The following is an 18,478-nucleotide window of genomic DNA, read 5'->3' on the forward strand; positions in this document are numbered from 1 at the left end:
TACGTTTTGTGCATGATTTATATTGTGATATAATTGCTTGTATCTTGCCAAGATTTATTATTTTGTAGAGGAAAGTCTAAATACACAAAAGAGTCCATTCACCTCCTTCTAGACTCGATTTTAGGGCCAACATTTTTTATATTGCAAATTAGATGCCCTGTAATAGTTCCAAACTATCCCTTAATAGGCAACTTTTTCTTTTCTCGATGAAAAAGGGGTTAGGGGTTGACCAGCATAGCAGCCCCTCTTGGGCATTATGATGGGTGCTCCTCTCGCTGTGAAATGTTCGAATTGAACCACAACTACTTGACTTGAGGATGATATCATTACCACAACCCCATCGAAGCTATTGTGATTTAAAACTCCTCTCCATATTCAAAATTAGGTATTCCTCTTGATAAACCCAAAATATCCTTACTTAAAAGGAAGAATGGTTACAAAACCACTATTAAACCTCTCTACATAGCTGACTCAAACTTTAATAGATATACATTCATGAGAGGAACCGTTATATGACTACAATAAAAAACCCCATATAAATGCCCATAAAATTTTATAACCCCCATAAGCGCAATAATACGCTCATAAATGTCGGATCAACGGAGGGACAATCTCCACTATTATAAAAAGGGACTTGGAGAAGAGGTAAAACATCTTATTCATACTCACTCTTTCTATTGTTGCAATTCATAACCTCTTATTAGTCTTTTACTTAAGCATCAGAGTGATTTTTCGGAATACATTTCGGGTCCTCAAAGCCATCATTGACTCTTTTTAGATAGTTGTGATCAGGAAGCGATTTACGAAAATCGTTTGATTTTCAGACAGCAACACCTCTCATAACTGATTTTAACTTAAGTTAAACTCGAATTTGATCTTAGAGACAAGAAAGATCAGCTTGCACCACCACCCAGGGTAGCACTTCTTGTTATTTGAGTAGGTAAATTGGACAGGCTACCACTTTCAAACTGTGTTTTAGGCATCTCGGAAGAATTGGGACTATTTTCATCCAGCCCCCCGGGAGCGGTATGCAATTTAAAAAAGACCCGGGTTTCCTGTAATTTTATTTTTCTTACCGCCCTAAGCCCACACACAGGCTCCCCGAGAGCTCCTGTACTGCGCTGGCTTCCTCTGTTCGCATCAATCCTCTGCGATTCTCGCCAAGAGGCTCTGTGTGGCTGTACGTGAAGCCTATATTACTGCCTCAGTTTTAAATCTGTTGTCGCTATAAAATTCTAAAACCATACACAAATAGGGGAAGTATCGTAATGAAAAAGACTCTTTCCGTGCTTCATCGTCTGCTCTCGTCCTCTTCATTCCCGAGGTGCTTGCCCTTATACTCCCCTACCCATCTCTCAATTTCTTGGTTGATTTCTATAATCAAATTAATACGATGCTATTGTTTGCTGGAACACTGTTGCTGTTCTTCGTGCTTGTTTGTTTTTTACCTCTTCTTGTAAGTGTTTGGTTTGTCTGCAATGATTAGCTTGAATGCATGCACAAGCACTCTTTCAAAATGCCCTTTTTATTTTAGTTCATCTAGAAAGGAAACGCTTGGTTTGAATTTTTGAGATTTTGTTGGAAAGTATATTGTTTGTGCGTGTGTTTGAGGGGGGACCTATTGTTTCCAAACTTCACTTTGTAAGACTGAACAGTAATGGGCATGTGTGCGTGTACTGTGTGCTTGTGCGTGGATATAACATATTATTTGCGATTCTTCTGTGGAAGGAAAGGCAAAGAAGATACATGCCAAAAATGTTAATCATATGGAATCTTTTAACCTGGGTAAAGAAAGAGGGTTGCATTAGGTAGCTAACTACAAGTGCAAAACTTGTCAAAATTTTATGAATCTTTACAAAATATTTATTGGGGGACATGTTACACTCCCACCACCGTGGTAGCAAAAACTTTGCAAAAGTGAGGCATTGTGTCAATTTGGTGCCTGGACACTTGGGTGCAGTGTCGGTTCCCACATCATTCTCGAAGTTGGCAGGTAAAAAAGCTAGTTGAAGATAATATCAAATTAGCAACAAACCTTAAAAGGTAATTTCGGGAAGATATGGATGGTATTTTGTAAAGGAATTTAGGGAGGAAGAAAATATTTGTGGGAGCGGTTTTCAATGCTGACTTAGTAAAGGACAAAAAGGTTATGGCTAATGAGAGGATGGTTGGATGACATGGATATGGAGATAATGAGTCCGGTGATACCATCTTAAAGTTTTACATGTCACTTGATCTTGTAACGATGAGTATGTGCTTCAAGAGAGAAGAAAACTGCATAATCTTCCAGAGTGGACAAAATAAAAATCCAATAAATTTCTTCTTAACTAGTAAGAATTAAGAGTTATTCTTAAGTAGATAACTTTGAGTGTTAGTATTATATATATGCATTGAAAAATGGAAGAGAAAGGGTAACATAGATTAATGGAAGAGAACAAGGTGGTAGAACATGGAGAAAATATAAAATAAAATTCAAAAATAAATTGATGAAAGAATGTGTCTGAACAATATGAGATAATGTAGACACTAATATTCTTTGGAATAGGATGACTAGTTTTAATAGAGAGAACAAAAGAGGTCTTATGTGAACCTATAGGAAGATGCATGATTAGTGAAGGGAGTTGGTGGTGGAATAACAACTTCCAAAAAGTAGGTAAGATAAAATATGTTTTAAGACATGGCAAGTTGGCAACAATGTAGGAATATGGAACAATATAAAGAGGCAAAATAGGCGTAAGATTAGTTTGACGTGTAAGTCTAGGAAACCCGGCGTATCCAAAAAAAAATAAATAAAGAGGCAAAAAAAGGATGCAAATAGGAAAATCGTTGGCGAAGCTAATCTTAGAGCATATAATAATTTATATACTATAATATGTGCTAAAAATGGGGAGGGAACATTTTTAAACTTGTTAGAGATAGGTAAAGAAAAGAGTATATTTTCTCGAGGAAGAGGATCGGAGGATGTCTAGCTAAATGTTCTGGGATGGATTTAATATATGGCATTATAGTGGGCTTTGTTGTTTTGAAGCGTTGTCTTTTTTTGATCTTAAGCTTTATTGGTTGGCAGTTGTGTTATGATGCTTTCCCTGCTTTTTCTATTTGGTTTTAAGGAGGCTTTCTTATGCTCCTTGTTGTGGCTTCTCTTCTCTTTAATACTTTTTTTTTTTTCCTGTAAAAATAGTGTAGAAAATGGGGATGATAGTATTTTGGATAAAGAAGAAGATATGGAAGTAATTCGACGGATATTTTAGTAAGCGATTTATTGGAAACTTGACTAGAAGGCTTAAACATATAATAGAAAAATGAGGAAATTCATCCAAAAATTAGAGTTAATCGAGTTAAGAGCATTAAAAAATATAAAAAATATAGAAGTTGTAGGACGAGATGATAAAGTTTGGAAATGCTTAGGAGATTGTAGAGTAATATGGTTAACTAACTTTTATTTATTTATTTATTTTTAGAAAAATTATAGGGGATAGAAAATGTTAGATGATCAGAAGAAAAGCACTTGAAGAGATATTCAAAACTGTATAATTGTTTTGGAATTAAACTTATGATTTATACAATGAAACTTTGGGAAGAGCTACTTCAACAACAAAGAGTAAACTTGAGTTTTAGAAAATCAGTTTGGTTTTCTGCTTAGGCACAATTGTAAGGTTGTCATCGTGTGACCTGGAGGTCACGGGTTCGAGGCATGGAAACAACCTCTTGCAAAAATGAAAGGTAAGGTTGCGTACTATAGACCCATTGTGGTCCGCCTATTCCCTGGACCCGCGTACATGAGAGCTTTGTGCACAAGGCTGTCCCCCCGTTTTTTTTTTAAGTTTGGTTTTTTGCTTGGAACATCAACTACCAAAGCTATATATATATATATATATACATATAAGAAAATTTGTTGAAAAATTAGGGAGTGGAAAAGGGATTTACACTTGGCTTTTTTTGACCTAGAGAAATTCTATAATAGGTACCTATGTAAGTTCTATGGCCATTTTAGAAAAAAAAAAGGAGTATATAGTCAGTAGATGTTATAAGGATATGCATGATGGGGTAGTGACTAGTGTCAGGACTACAGTTGGAGAGGTAGTTTTCAATCACAATATATTTACATTGCATTGAGTATTTATTTTTTGCCTTAGTTATGAATGAAATTTTTAGGAATATCCAAAATGAGATTCCATAGTGTATGTCGTCTACAGATCATATTGTTTTGCTTGATGAAACTAGAGGTGGACTAGAATATAAAGTGAATTATTGAGAGAAGTTTAATACTTAAAGTATTGAAGATAAATATAAGCACCTGATACATAAAATGTAATTTTAGTCATTTTAGGAGGAATATTGGAGAAAATATTAAACTCGATTGTCGAGATTTTTTTTGTTTGATAAAAAAAGAAGATAATTTAAAGAAGGGAGGGAGAGAGAGAGAAATTATAACATAGGTGAGCATAGTAATTGGCAGTCCTAAAAAAAAAAAAAAAACTACACAAAATTAACAGAGAAAGCCCCTCTTTTAAACCCGTCCCACCATAATTCACTGAACACTCTTAATTTTCTTGTTCCTTGACCATTCTTAGCTCTATTTTTACCACCTTTTAACTACTTTTCATTTCCTCCATTGTCTAACATGTGTATACCCAATTTTACAAATAAATACTAAGCTTGAAGATTCTTCCTAGAAACTCCTCTACAAGGGAGGGAAAATTCCATTATTAGCCAATTGCTTTTTATCCATACCATCATTTTTTGAAACTGCTAAATCCCTCCAATCTTTGTAATGGAGGAGGCAACATATACATTAAATCTCTAAGCATATCACATGAATAAGAAACATAACCATATTGACTCATAATCTTGTCCAAGAGCAGACCCTCATCGCAATCAAAATCACTAAGGTCTTCACTCTCTTGGTATATTGAGGAAGTCAAACAACCAAGAAGCTATATGTCCAAAAAGTAAAAGTTACAGAAATGAAATGCTAAGATGGATGAGTGGTATAACTTTGAAATATAAAATAAGGAATGAACAAATATCCTTAGTTGCATAGAACCTATAGAAGATAAAACGAGGGATGGGAGGTTAAGATAGTCTGTGCACTTGATACGTAGGTCAAATAACATACTTGTGAGGAGGGGCAAGTTAGTTGTTGTTAGTGGTAGTAGTTAAGGGAGGGTATACATAGGATAACTTGGACCAAGATTGTGAGTTTTGACAATAATCCAACTTTTGGAGGACATTGCCTTAGATTTTGCAAATGGCATTAGAGGACTCGTGTAGCCAATCCCACCTTGTTAGATGTGAGGCTCGATTGTTGTTGTTGTATATTGAATATTCGTAGATGACCTTTCTATCATACAACCCGAAATGCTTTTTTGTTTACAAATTTGTAGTTTTGCTTCTAAAAGGATTAATTATATGTTTTTTTTTTTCTAATGACATCTGAGAATGTTTTTTGTTGTTTTTTGTATGATTGGCTAAAACGAGAAAAGTATGATAGACAAGAAAACATAGAATGGGCCTTGTGGTGGATTGGTTGTGGATGTTCCCTTTTTACTTGGTTTTCTTTCAAAATAATGGCACCATTATTGAAATATTGCATGAAAATACTGTTTTTGAATTAAAAAAATGCTAAATCTATTTACTTTTTTATTGGGTCATGCTCTCTTCCTTATTTATGAAATTTGTGTTTTTGAAAGAAATTTGGCAACATTCTAATATTTTGATCTTCAGGAGAAATTGTTTAGGCAAAATGAGCACAATAGCTGTACCAGTATGTCCAAAATTCAACTCTATAAAAGAGAGTGAAAATAATAGAAGTGATCTTTCTGGTATGTGCGTACTATTTAATTTTGATTCAATTTTGTATAATTCAACCATTTTTGTATCACATTCACATGGTTGATATAAATCTTTTTATACTTGATGATGTTGTCATTCTTCTGACTTTGTGCTTTGTGATTTGAATAGGAAATTTAGTTGGATTTGGAAGTGGAGCTGGGAGTGGAAAACTAAGCATTTTCTTATATGCCTTAGTTTCTATTTGTTTTACTTATGTTGTTGTGTTACTACTTTTTGTTTGTTTGCTTTTAATGCAATATTTTGTTCTTCTGCTGTATTTTGTGCCTAAATGACTACAATTGCATATTATTTGTCATTTTCTCCACTTCATCTTCGATTTTTTATGAGAAGGAATGTTGTTCTTTTTGTTTTTGTTTTTGTTGCTCTGGCTTTTTGTTCGAATATTTGTTTTTTTGGGAGTTTAGGAGAAAATTGGGTATGCTTGACTTCTTTTGATTGTTTGTATTACAATGTTTGGAGGCTTTGCTAAGAGAGAGGAAAGTTCTTTGGAGCTATTATTTGGTGCATTTGGATGGAAATAAATGCCAAAATCTTTAAAGGGTTGCTACTTCTAGTAATATGCTTTGGAGCAAAATGGTCTTTTTGGTGCTGCTTTAGTGTTGGGCAAATGGATTCTTCCGACATGTTTCTTTGGAAGACATGCAGTGGGATTGACTGGCTCTACTTTCTTAAATTGCTTTGTTTCAACTTTTTTTGTATTTACCTAGTGTTTAGTTGGTTTCTTATTGTAATAAGAGGATATCTTGTCCTCCTTGCCTTCTCTATTTTCCTTTTCTGTTTTTTTGATTGTAATCTTCTTTCTTCCTTTAATATAATTCTTTGTTCTTCAAAAAAAAAATAAAAAATGTTTGTTGTTGAACCTGATACTGTTTTCTTTGTGGTAAGTTAGACGTAACTCTTGTAGAATATAACGGAGGGACGACTAAGATGGTTTAGGCATCTGCCATGTAGGCCAAATAGTGCGTCAGTGAGGAGGAGTGAGCTAGTAATTGTAAGGCGTAGTAGAAGGGTTTTACCTAAAATAACTTGGAATGAGAGTATGGATTTAATAGCCCTTAATTTGTTGGAGAAAATTGCTCATGATCGTGTAAATTGGCGGAAAAGGATTCATGTAGCCAACCCCTCCTAGTGGGACTGAAGGTTTGGTTTCTTGTTGTTGTTGTTACTGCAACAGCATGTCACTTTGTTCTCTCTGACTTAAATTTGTTTTTAGGTCCCTAAAAGTTAGAATTTCAGTTTCGTCAATCAAAACTGCCACTAAAGCTGCTCTTTACTGTTACTTTGTTGGGTTAATTGAATTCAAATGTGATCATTACTATGCTAATTGTTTTCATCAGTGAGGTTGATTTGATTAGAGAGAATTAAATAAAGCACTACTTTCATGCCAGTTATTTATTAATATTGGGATAGAGTGGTCCTGGAATTTCTCAACTTTATGGGTCACACTTAATGGGGATGGTTATTGGACTGTTGTTCTCGCCAATTCAAACTTAATACTATTAAAATATTCTCCCAGAGTCACGGATTGGACCCTTGGATGCTGCCCTTGTAGCCAATGAAGTTGTGGAGGATGTTGGGAAGAGTAAGAAGGGTTTGATTTTAGGTTGGACTTTGAGAAGGCCTTTGGCCCTTTGATAGAGGTTTAGTTGGTCTTTTTTGGATGGGGTCTTCTATAGGGGTTTGAGGCTCAGTGGTAGGGTTGGATTAGAGGTTGTCTTTCTTCCACCTCTTTTTTTGAGATTATTAATGGTCAGTCGAAGACTTAAGTGCTTATTCAAATAAGTACATACTATAAGTACTTCTCCATATAAGTACTTTTTTTTTTTTAACAAAAGTACTTATTATAAGTGGTTCCAAATGATCCCTTGGTATATATATATATATAAATCTTAGTAGCTGTTGTGTTGAGTATGATAATTGATAGGTTGCGTTACTAGTTATTTAGTGTTACTATTGTGTGTTATTGCTGTGTTAGTAAGTGTGAGTTGGTGAGTTATGGTCACTGTATGTACTTGGCATATATTATAAATAGATGGAGAGACCTATCATTGTGATCAAGTCTTTTGCTTTTACCTAATTCTTCAACATGGTATAAGAGCATGATTCTAAGAACTAAACCCTAATTGTCACAGCCACCGTCAAAACCAAATTCTAAAAGTCTAAATCCCTGCTGCATGTATACCATCATAGGAGAATTGCAAGCACCACCGTAGGCCTAAGAAACAGGAAGCCACAACAATGACAACAACAAACCTTAAGTCCCACTAGGTGGGGTGGGCTACATGAGTGTTTTTTTTTGCCAATTCATCCAATCGAGAACATTTTTCTCCTCTAGCTTAAGAGTTATTAAATCCTTCCACACTATCTCATTATAGGTTATTTAGGTCTACCCCTACCCCTTTTAATACCAAAAACAATAACCAACTCACTACTCCTAGGTGCACTACTAAACCTGCGTTTCAAATGCCCAAACCATCTAAGCTGCCCCTCCTTATCTTGTCTTTGACCAGTGCCATGCCTAGTTTATGGCATATATGTTTTTTCCTTAATTTATCTTTTAATGTTATATCACTCATCTACCTTAAAATTCGCATTTCGGAAGCTATTACTTTTTCTACATATTGTTTCTTAGTTGCACAATATTCTAATCTATAAAGGATGGCTGGCCTTATAGTCGTCTTATTGAACTTTCATATTAATTTTAAGGGTATTCTATGATCACACAAAATGCCTGATGCACTTCTCCATTTTACCCAACTTGCTTTAACTATTTGTGTTACTTTCTCTTCAATTTCCCCTTCCACTTGCATAATAGATCCAAGATATTGAAATATAGTGTTATTAATGTCTTAATTATTAAGTTTAATCTTCTCTCCAGCATTCTCCCTTACATTATTGAAATTACATTTCATATATTCTATCATATTCCCTATTTATTGTAAAATCTTTAGACTCAAATAGTTTTCCAAAGTTCTAACTTAGATTCCACACTGCTCCTACTTTTATCAATCAAGACATCATCTGCAAACAACATACACTAAGGGATCTCGTTTTGGATATTCCTACTGTGTTCATCAATCACTAAAGCGAAAAGATAAGGATTCAAAGTAGAACCTTGATGTACACTTATTGTAACTGGAAATTCTCTAAATTCCTCTCCTACAGTCCCAAAGCTAGTCGTTGCTTTATCATATGTATCCTTAATGACCTCAGTATATCTTCTTCACACTCCCTTCTTTCCTAAAACCCATTGAAGAACTTCCTTAGGTATTCTATCATAGGCTTTCTCTAGGTCAATAGAAACCATATGCAAGTCCTTCTTCTTTTCCCTAAACTTTTCCATTAATCTTCTTAAAAGATATATAGCTTCCGCTGTCGATCTCTTGGGCATAAAACTAAATTGATTCTTTGAAACTCCCGTTTCTAGCCTTATTCTTTGTTCACTTATCCTTTACTACAGTTTCATGATATGACTCATAATCTTAATTCCGCTATAGTTATTACAATTTTCAATATCATCTTTGTTTTTATAAATGTACTAATGTGCTTTTCGTCCATTCCTCTGGCATTTTCTTGGTTTTTATAATAGTGTTGAATAGATAAGTTAACCATATACTTCTTTTATTCCTTAAACATTTCCAAACTTCAATTGGTATGCTATATTGTCCTATAGATTTCCCATTTTTCATCTTTTTTTTAAAGCCATGTTAACTTCAAGGACTCTAATTTATTGAAAAAAATCTCTTTTTAGTCTCCTCCTTATTTGTCACTTCCAAGCTCAAGCTTTTAGTTAAACAACTTATTAAAGTATCTCCTCCACCTCTCTTTTATGTCTTCTTCTTTGATTAAGACATTATCTTTCTTGTCCTTCATACTTTTTATATTACCTAAATCTTTACATTTTCTTTCTCTAGCTCTAGCAAGTTTATGTCTCTTTCTCCTTTTGTATCTAGTATAGTATATACAGTATCATAAGCTATATGTTTAGCTTCACTAATGACTTTTTTTGCATTTTTTCTTGTCTCTTTATACTTTTCAAGATTTTCTATATTTCTACAACTTTTTCATGTTTTATACCAGCTTCTTTTTGCCTTTCGACTTTTTGGACATTTTGATCCTGACACCAACTTTCTTTACTGCATGAGTATATTCCTCTGGATTATCCTAAAGCCTCTTTTGCTATCTTTATGATAGAGTTAGCCTTTCTATTCCACATAGTGTTCGCATCAACCCTCCTACTGTTCAGTCACTCTCTTTAATAGTTTAATCATTTTATCTTTAAACTTTACTATATTTTCTCCCTTCAAACTCCACTGCTTAATCCTCTTGCATTAATTTTTATTTCTTTTTCTCTTACATTTTTTAGTGTGTATATATATATATATATATATATATATATATATATATATATATATATATATATATGTATAGGATTTTGTTGTGTTGTCAAACTTACACCTGGGATAACTGTACACTTATTACATGATAGATGATTCTGCTTCCTAGTTAAGAAGAAATTTATTTGGCTTTTATTTTGCCCACTCTTGAAAGTTATTCAATGTTCTTCTCTTTTTATAAAGTTGGTATTCAATATAACCAAATCATAGGACATTGCAAAATCTAAGTAATTAAATTCTGATTTCTAAATTTCTCTACCTTTCTCCCCTACCTATTTCGTCTCTTGAGGGCAGATTAAGTTAATTTTCCTTCTAATCAATGTATCCCACCATTCCATGCTCAACACAACAGCTAGAAAAATTGAGAACTCAGGATTTGAACTTTGGTACACTGGAAGCCATGACAGTCCTGGACGGCATTGCCAGTTTAGAACAAAAAGAACCCTATAGATTTCACAAAACTAACACCGTAGCCACGCACAGACATTGCTGATTTGCCATCATTGAAATCCCATTGCTGGAGCTAATTCCATGAGCCCTCATGTGCTGGTCGAAGAAAGGCAAAACCAATCCCACGTTCCAGCACTTGAAGGTTCTTACAGGCATGTTTCTGGGTTGAAGTCATCCTCCACTGTTTGAATCCCTGTACAAACATATTATTGAAGTTTTTGGTAATGTTTTTGTCCAACGATCCCACCTTTTTTAGTTGCTCATGTGCGGCACTCAAGGAATGATTGTTTGATGCTGCGGGAAGCTGTTTGTCAGTGTTTATTGAATTCTTTCTGCCTGAAACATTGGTATGGAGTCTATGAATTCCAAAAGCATGCTGTTTGCTGTGTATTTCTAATTTGCTCCTGTGTCAAGGGTTTGAATGTGTTGGGATGGAGTCTCCAAATCCCAATAGTATATTTCCCTTGTTAGTCACTTGTTCTGCTGTTGGTGAGCGATGCACTATAACTGTCTCAGAAGGGAGGAGTATCAAGGTTCTTGCTGTATTAGGCATACCAACAAGCATCTCATCACATTGCATCTTTTGCTCAAAAACGTAATCCTACAGTCTGCATGTCAATTAGAATCTGTCCCACTATTCCTTGGGTTATTGATTCTGCTGCCTTTGATCATATGACAGGTGTAACCAACTTCTTCAGCCCACCAGTATTTTAAAAATCTATACTGAGCCTTTGCTGATAAGTCCTGTCACAATTAAAGGGATAGGAAAAGTGAATCTTTCTCCATCTCTTTTTCTTCTGTCTTGTACATTCCTGAATCCCTCTTCAATCTCATTTCTATATGTAAGATTATAAGTTTCTAAATTGTTTTGTAACCTTCTTTCTTGATTCTGTTGCTTTTCAAGACTTGAAAGATGAGAAAGACCATTGGCAGGACATGAGGCTGGTGTACTTTTCTACTCCATAATGACTTGATTGTATTTAATGAAAGATCATTAGGAGTTGTTTTATATATTTTGTGCCTTATCAAATAAGGACTTAGTTTGATGACACTTCGTAGTGATAATGCTAAGGAATACTTTAGTACTTAATTCGGTACCTATTATGACTAATCCTAGTATGATCCATCAGTTATCTTGTGCCTACACTCCATTAAAAAATGGTGTTGTAGAGTTGAAAAACAGGCGTATTCTTGAAGTCGTTCGTACCCTTTTTGAATTAAATGAAAGTCATTTTTTGGAGTGATGTCATGCTAATTGCTTGCTCTCTCATCAATAAAATGTTGTCCTTTGCCCTTGATGGTAAAATCCCATATTTAGTTATCTTCCAAAAGCTCCTTTGTTCGCAGTTCCTCCTTGTATATTTGGCTGTGAGTCTTTTGCCCATCATTTACATCTAGGAATGGATAAGTTGGATCTTTTCACTATCAAATGTATTTTTTTGGGCTACTCATACTCAAAAGGGATATCGATGCTATAGCCCTACTTTACATCCTTCCTTTCTATCTGCACTTTACTATTCTAATTCTTTGAGTTATATTGACCTTTATGAGTCCTTTTCTCTACCTAGCCTTCTAGGTCCTAATATTTTATGTTTTTCTGGTCCTTTTGCTCCTCCATCCAATTTGAGTCCTTCTTGTTGCTTGGATCATCCCAATTTGTAGGTATACATATGATGACTCGAGGGAGGATAGCATTCTCTAGATTTCATTTCTACACCTCTAGTTGATCATCCTATCGCTGTTTGGAAAGGTAAAAGCACCTTTACTGAGCATCCAATCTCTAATTTTGTTTGTTATGATTTCTTGTCACCCTTATATTATTGTTTTGTTAGTAATTGGTCTTCAGTTGCTCTTCCAAAATCCATTTGCCTTATCTCATTCTGAGTGGAAGATTGTAATGGTTGAAGAGATGCATGCATTATTAGGTAATGATTCTTGGGAGCTGGAACTTCCTTCCTCTTGATAAGTTTGTGGTTGGTTGTCCTTTGGTGCATATTGTGGTTTGTGAAATTCAATCTACATGGTTTTTTGGCTTGTTTGAAGGCCCATCTTATTGCCAAGGGTTACTCTGAGGGGCATTGTTTGGATTATTTTGGCACATTCTTCTCGATCGCCCAGCTTGCTTGTTTGTTCATCTCCTTAGCCATCTCCTTTGCTTAAATTAGATGTGAAAAATGCCATCCTACATGGTGATCTTTAGGAGGAGGTCTACATGGAGCAATTGTTCGGGTTTGTTGCTAAAGGAGAGTCGTGACTAGTGTGTTGAATCAAGAAATCCTTGTATGGTCTGATCCCAAAGCATGGTTTGTTCAATTCAGTGCTGTTACTCAAGTTTGGTCTTTAGCAATGCGTGATAGATCATTCTATATTTTATTGTCGTACTACTTTTGGTAGGGTGTATGTGGATGGTATTGTGATCATTGGTGATGATCATTGAGGTATCGAACTTATGAAGCATTTTCTATAGACTGAATTTCATATCAAGGGCCCTTGAGGGCCATTGAAATACTTCTTGGATATAGAAGTATCTAGATCTTATAAAGGGACTGTCTTTTCAAAAAATATGTTCTTGACCTTTTAGATGAGATTGGGCTGTTGGGATTTAAACCTATGGAGACACCTATGGATCCTAACAAGAAGTAAGTGCCAGATGTGGGTGATTTGTTGGCCGATCCTCGAAGATACCGGAGATTTTTTGGGAAGTTGAATTATCTTACAGTCACTCAAATCAATGTATATTTTGTAACAAGTGTTGTGAGCTAATTTCTTGATTCTCCAAAAACAAGTCATTGGGTATAGTCATTTGTATCTTCATATACTAGGTGCACCTAGGAGAGGTCTCTTATATAAAGATTAGGGTCACATTTTATGTTTAGGGATATAAACATGCAGATTGGGCTTGTTCACCTTCTACCAGGTGGTAACTTGGTATCGGGAAAGGAAGAAACAGACTATGGCAGCCTTGATTGAGTGCTGAGTTAGATTATTAGGCTCTGGCACACACTACATGTGAGCTTATTTGGCTAAGAGCATGTTAGAAGAACTTGGTTCTCCACATTCTTGGCCTATGGAGTTGATATGTGATAATTATGCTACTATTCATATTGCCTCTAACCTAGTCTTCCATGAGTGGATGAAACACAATGAAGTTGATTGTCACTTGTCTGCCTCAAACTTGTGCAGAAGCTGATTACGGTTCATGCGAAGTCTGAATTTCAACTTGCTGATTTATTCACAAAAGCCTTGGGAGGTGCTTGAGTTAAGCCCGTATGTAACATGCTAGGAACATATGATATCTATGCTCCAACTTTAGGGGTGAGTGTTATTAGTGCTTAGTGTTACTAATTGTGTTATTACTGTCCTAGTAAGTGTAAGCGAGTGAGAAGGTGTGGGTAATATGGTCATTGTTATGTACTTGGCATATATTATAAATAGAGGGAGAGACCTATCATTGTGATCAGGTTTTCCATTTTACCCAATTCTTCAAAGATTGAAAGGGGTTTTGTACAAGGTGTTTGCTGTTGGAAGGGTGATGTGGTTGTTTCTCATTTGCAGTTTTCTGCTGATGGTGCTATTTTTTTATTCTCAAATGACAGGAAGTATTTTGTAATTCTCACCATATTACAGGTTTTTGAGTTAGTATCTGCCTCTCTGGTCTTAAGATATTTAGCTAAGTGTGGCCCAGCTGCAGCCTGCAATTAATCTGAGTCTGAAGGTGACTTCCAGATTTGTAGTTCTTGTAGGTTGTCAGATTCTGCAGTGGCCTTTTGATTTACATTAGGAGTTTCTTTAGGTGGGAAATCCTTAGTCCAGGGGATTTTGGGATCTTGTGACTGCTAGTCTCTAAATGTCTTGATGGGTGGAAGGGTATGATTTTCGCCTTGGGAAGCTGCACTACTTTAATCCAGGTGTGTATCTCTTCAATTTCGTTGTATTTTTTATTTATTTATTTATTTTTATCCTTGTTTAAGATTTTGGTGGGGGTTGCTAATTGCCTAGAGAGGTTTATGAGAGTTTTCCTTTGGTCAGGGGTTGTCCAGAGGAGGGATTATCTTGTGAGTTGGAGGTTGTTTGTAGGTCTAAGGAGGAGGGGGCTCGGGGCTTGGGTCTTGGTAAGTTGGTGTTTTAGAGCACTGCTATGGTGGGTCAGTGGCTAGGTTGTTTTTCCCCTTTGGAAAACAGATTCTCAATCGCATATGGATGTTAAAAGTAAATTTGGTCTGCAGGAGAAGAGATGCTAATTTAATAGCTTGAATTACTCATGAAAGCCCATGGAAATTCATTTTGCAAGTGTATCCTTTCTTCTTTTCTTGTTTTAAATAGGAAGTGGAAGGCAGTTTTAGGGTTTGGTTTTGGAAGGATCATTGGGTAGGAGAACTGTGTTTCTGAGTTGCCTTCTATTCATCTTAACTTTCTTTCTTGATGTTCTTATTTCTTCTTTCCTCTTTATTCAAGAGGTTTCTTTTGATTTAAATTTTTAGAATCTTAATGATGGGGAGATTGAGGAGCTTTCTTCTCCCATAGGTTTGTGGGACTTTTTAAAATATTCTCATGTTGGGAAAGTTAGAGGCTGGTGTGTGGGTAATTATGGTGTTTTTTTTTTTTTCATGTAAATCATTTTACTCCCATCTAAACTGTTCTCTTCATTCTCTTTCTATTGCTAATTGTCTGTGTAGGGCAAAAATTCCTTTGAAGGCAAAGGCTTTTGTGTAGATTGCCATTCTTACTAGAGTTAACACCAAATCTATGCAGATTCGAAGACCATACATGGTCCTTTCCCCTGGTGTTTGTCTTTTGTGTTGTGCTAATAGTAAGGATCATGCACATTCAGTTCTGCATTGCTGTGTGGCTTGGTGTTAGGGAGTAAGCTTTTCTAGTGTTGGGTAAATGCTGGATTTCTCCTCAGTCTTTGGAGGATTTATTGTTGATTGATTTTGTTGGGTTTGGGAAGCAGAAGAAGGCAAAGGTTTTGCAGCCATTTGGGTAAACTGGTTGGATGGAAGATTGGGTTTTTTTTGTGATCGCTTCATCTATATCTTGTTTGGGACAGGAATGCTTTTTTTTTTTTGCATCATTGTGGGTGCTTGCTACTGGATGTTTTGCGTGATTGGCTGCCTCTTTTAGCTTATTTCATTGTTTTTCTTGTGCGTTTCTTTCATTGCGTGAGCATTTCTCATCCTCTTTGTAATTTCTTCTTCTTTCTTAATGAACTTCTTCTTTTTCTATCTAAAAAAATCTCACTGGTTCACTGTTGGATTGATTTTGTTATCATGTTCATCACTGTGCAAAATTTTCCATGATTTGACTTTTATATAAGCTTAGTGTTTGTTATATAAGCATGCCATGTTATATATGATATTGCAGGCTTCAAATTTCGTCTTGTTTCATATAACATTTTGGCTCAGGTATGAGAAATCTCTCACCAATTTTTCATTTTAAAAAAATTGTCTTCTTCATTGTTCTTTTTTATTTCCCCCTTTATACTATCAAAAAGTTTTTCCCCTTCCATAATCTCTTTTCTTGTTGACTATGATAGTAATGAATATATTATTTGTTTCTTTAGTATTAGCTAATATAATTTGGTTTGAAAGGGATAAGATATTTAGCATTTTTGTACGACCTCTTAATACGGTCATATTGTTCTGATTTTATCATTATTTTCTCGTACTGTTGACCTTCTTATCAGGTGATGTTCATGTGTGCCATATTATTAGGTGACATTTATTTGTGCATGTAATTAACGCTCTATTACCTTTAATATCTCTACTAGTTGGTAACTTGAACCTTTGCTCTGCTTTATGAAAGGTCTTGCCAAGACCACCTACCTGTGAAGGCTAAGGCAAAGAGGGAGCTCCAATGCTCTGCTCCTGCTTCACAATGCATAAGAAGGTGATCCTCTGTTTTTTCACTAGGCTTGCCCATACAACACCAATGGGAAGTTGTCCAATTCTCTCTAGTTAGATGGTCCACTGCCAGAAATTTATACAAGGAAAAGAAAGTCATTTTGGAGGCAGCGCATGATCCCTAGATGCACTTAACAGGGAATCTTCCAAGTTTGATCTGTATTCTTCCTTAACAGATTGAAATAGGACCTAGAATGGAGAAGATTCCATCAGGTTTTCTTTCTAAACCAATTTGTCCTCTCCACTCCTATTGATAGAATAACAGAGAAAATTGCTTCAAGCTCCTAATTTTGAAACCTTTTCCCAGGTACATGGTTCCAAACTCTTACTACTACCCTCCTTAATTACATTTTTCCCTGTGCAAGCTTCTTTATTTGCCCCTATATTGCAAGCTGGGGGTTGCCACTATATTGCTAGCTGGGTACTTTTCTATGAGGGGAATTTTTTGATTGTTTGCCAAGAGGCAATGCAGGAAAGGTAGGGGTTGGGGGAGGGGTTTGAATTGGGTTGTTAAAATACAATGAAACCTAAGTATCCCTCCTTTTCTTAGTCTAGTGCAAGTGATATGAGCAATCAATCAAGCATTAAGCAAGCAATGAAGGTAAAGTGAGTTGGGATGATGAGAGTGCAAAAAAATGTTTATAGAGGTTTAGCCCTTCCAATCTATCTCCTCTCCTCAAGTTTTGTGCAAGGAAGCCTACTTTTTTCACAAGATGAGTTGGTTTCCAAAGTATCAATGATTTTGATCATCCGTGCTGGAAATGACCTCACATTTGGCAAATCCCTAAACCTGTCACCACCATTTCAAAACATAAAAGAATCTCCTTTAAATTGTATATGATTGACCTACAAATGCCATTATGTTGCCTAAAGACAAGAGAGTAGATATTCACCGTACCCAATTGCAAATTGTGTATAAGGTTCCTGCCAGTTGCTTTGTTTAGAAGTTTGGAGAATGCCTCCATGATCATATTGACTAATATGAAGAGAAGAGGATGATTTCCTTGTTGTAAATTGTGAGAGCTTGGGAAAAAATGATCCATTCACTCAAACACAGGAAGAGAAGAAAGAATGAACCCACCTCCTCCACCTCTTCCTGACTCCCATCCCCTTTTACAATTATATAAGGAACTAACCAATTTAAATGAACATATGTTTTCTCCATATCTAGTCTAAAAATCACCCTGAGATCTTCACATCTTATTATAAAGTCCATAGATTCGTTTGTGTATTAAGCGCAGAAAATCCATTCAGCAGTTGAGTATGGATCCACATTATCTGCAGCCAAACTGCACTGCAAAACCATTCCAAAGTAAATTCAATGCCAGAATATTGCACGCCATAATTTATTTTACCTTTCAAATATCTTAGAAGTCTATTTTCTTTTCAGTGTTCATAACTAGGTTTATGAGTAAACCTACTCAATTTTCCAACTGCAAGCGTAACGTTAGATTCTATTGCAGTTTGTTAAATGCATCAAGCTTCCTTAATGAGAGCAAGGTTGAGGATATGACCATGTTGTTGCAAGTGCTGGATTCTTTTGTTCCTGAATGGGTGGTGACTTGAGGGTTTGGATTGGGGATTCTTCAGGTTTGTTTTCTACAAAATCTTTTCTTTCCCAGTTGTTGAAAATGCTGTGTCCTTATTTTCCCTTGATCCATTTTATTTGGAAGGCCAAGATTCCTTGTAAGATCAGGGCTTCTATGTGGACTCTGACTCTTTAGAGGCTTAATACTAATGATTTCCTGAAAATGAGGAGACGTACATGGCCATAAGTCCAAATATTTGTGTCATGTGTTTGGGAGTGAGCGAGACCAGAGATCATTTGTTTTTTCCATTTTCAGGTGGCTAGACAGCTTTCGTTTTGTTTTT

General features: G+C 35.6%; 1 protein-coding gene across 2 annotated transcripts in view; it reads left to right on the plus strand.

The window, feature by feature from the left end:
• Positions 1–1,045: 1,045 nt before the first annotated feature.
• The window catches only part of LOC131155789 (carbon catabolite repressor protein 4 homolog 4), a 66,177-nt gene continuing 48,744 nt past the window's right edge, over positions 1,046–18,478 (plus strand). The window contains exons 1-3 of one of the 2 annotated variants that reach the window (XM_058109194.1): positions 1,046–1,324; positions 5,728–5,825; positions 16,068–16,108. In XM_058109194.1, the coding sequence (XP_057965177.1) occupies positions 1,269–1,324; positions 5,728–5,825; positions 16,068–16,108 (195 nt within the window). In that variant the 5' untranslated portion in view covers positions 1,046–1,268. The remainder of the gene's footprint in view (positions 1,325–5,727; positions 5,826–16,067; positions 16,109–18,478) is intronic. The other variant, XM_058109195.1, reaches the window with a different exon arrangement.

This window comes from Malania oleifera, chromosome 5, assembly GCF_029873635.1.
Source record: "Malania oleifera isolate guangnan ecotype guangnan chromosome 5, ASM2987363v1, whole genome shotgun sequence".
NCBI classification, from domain to species: Eukaryota; Viridiplantae; Streptophyta; class Magnoliopsida; order Santalales; family Ximeniaceae; genus Malania; species Malania oleifera.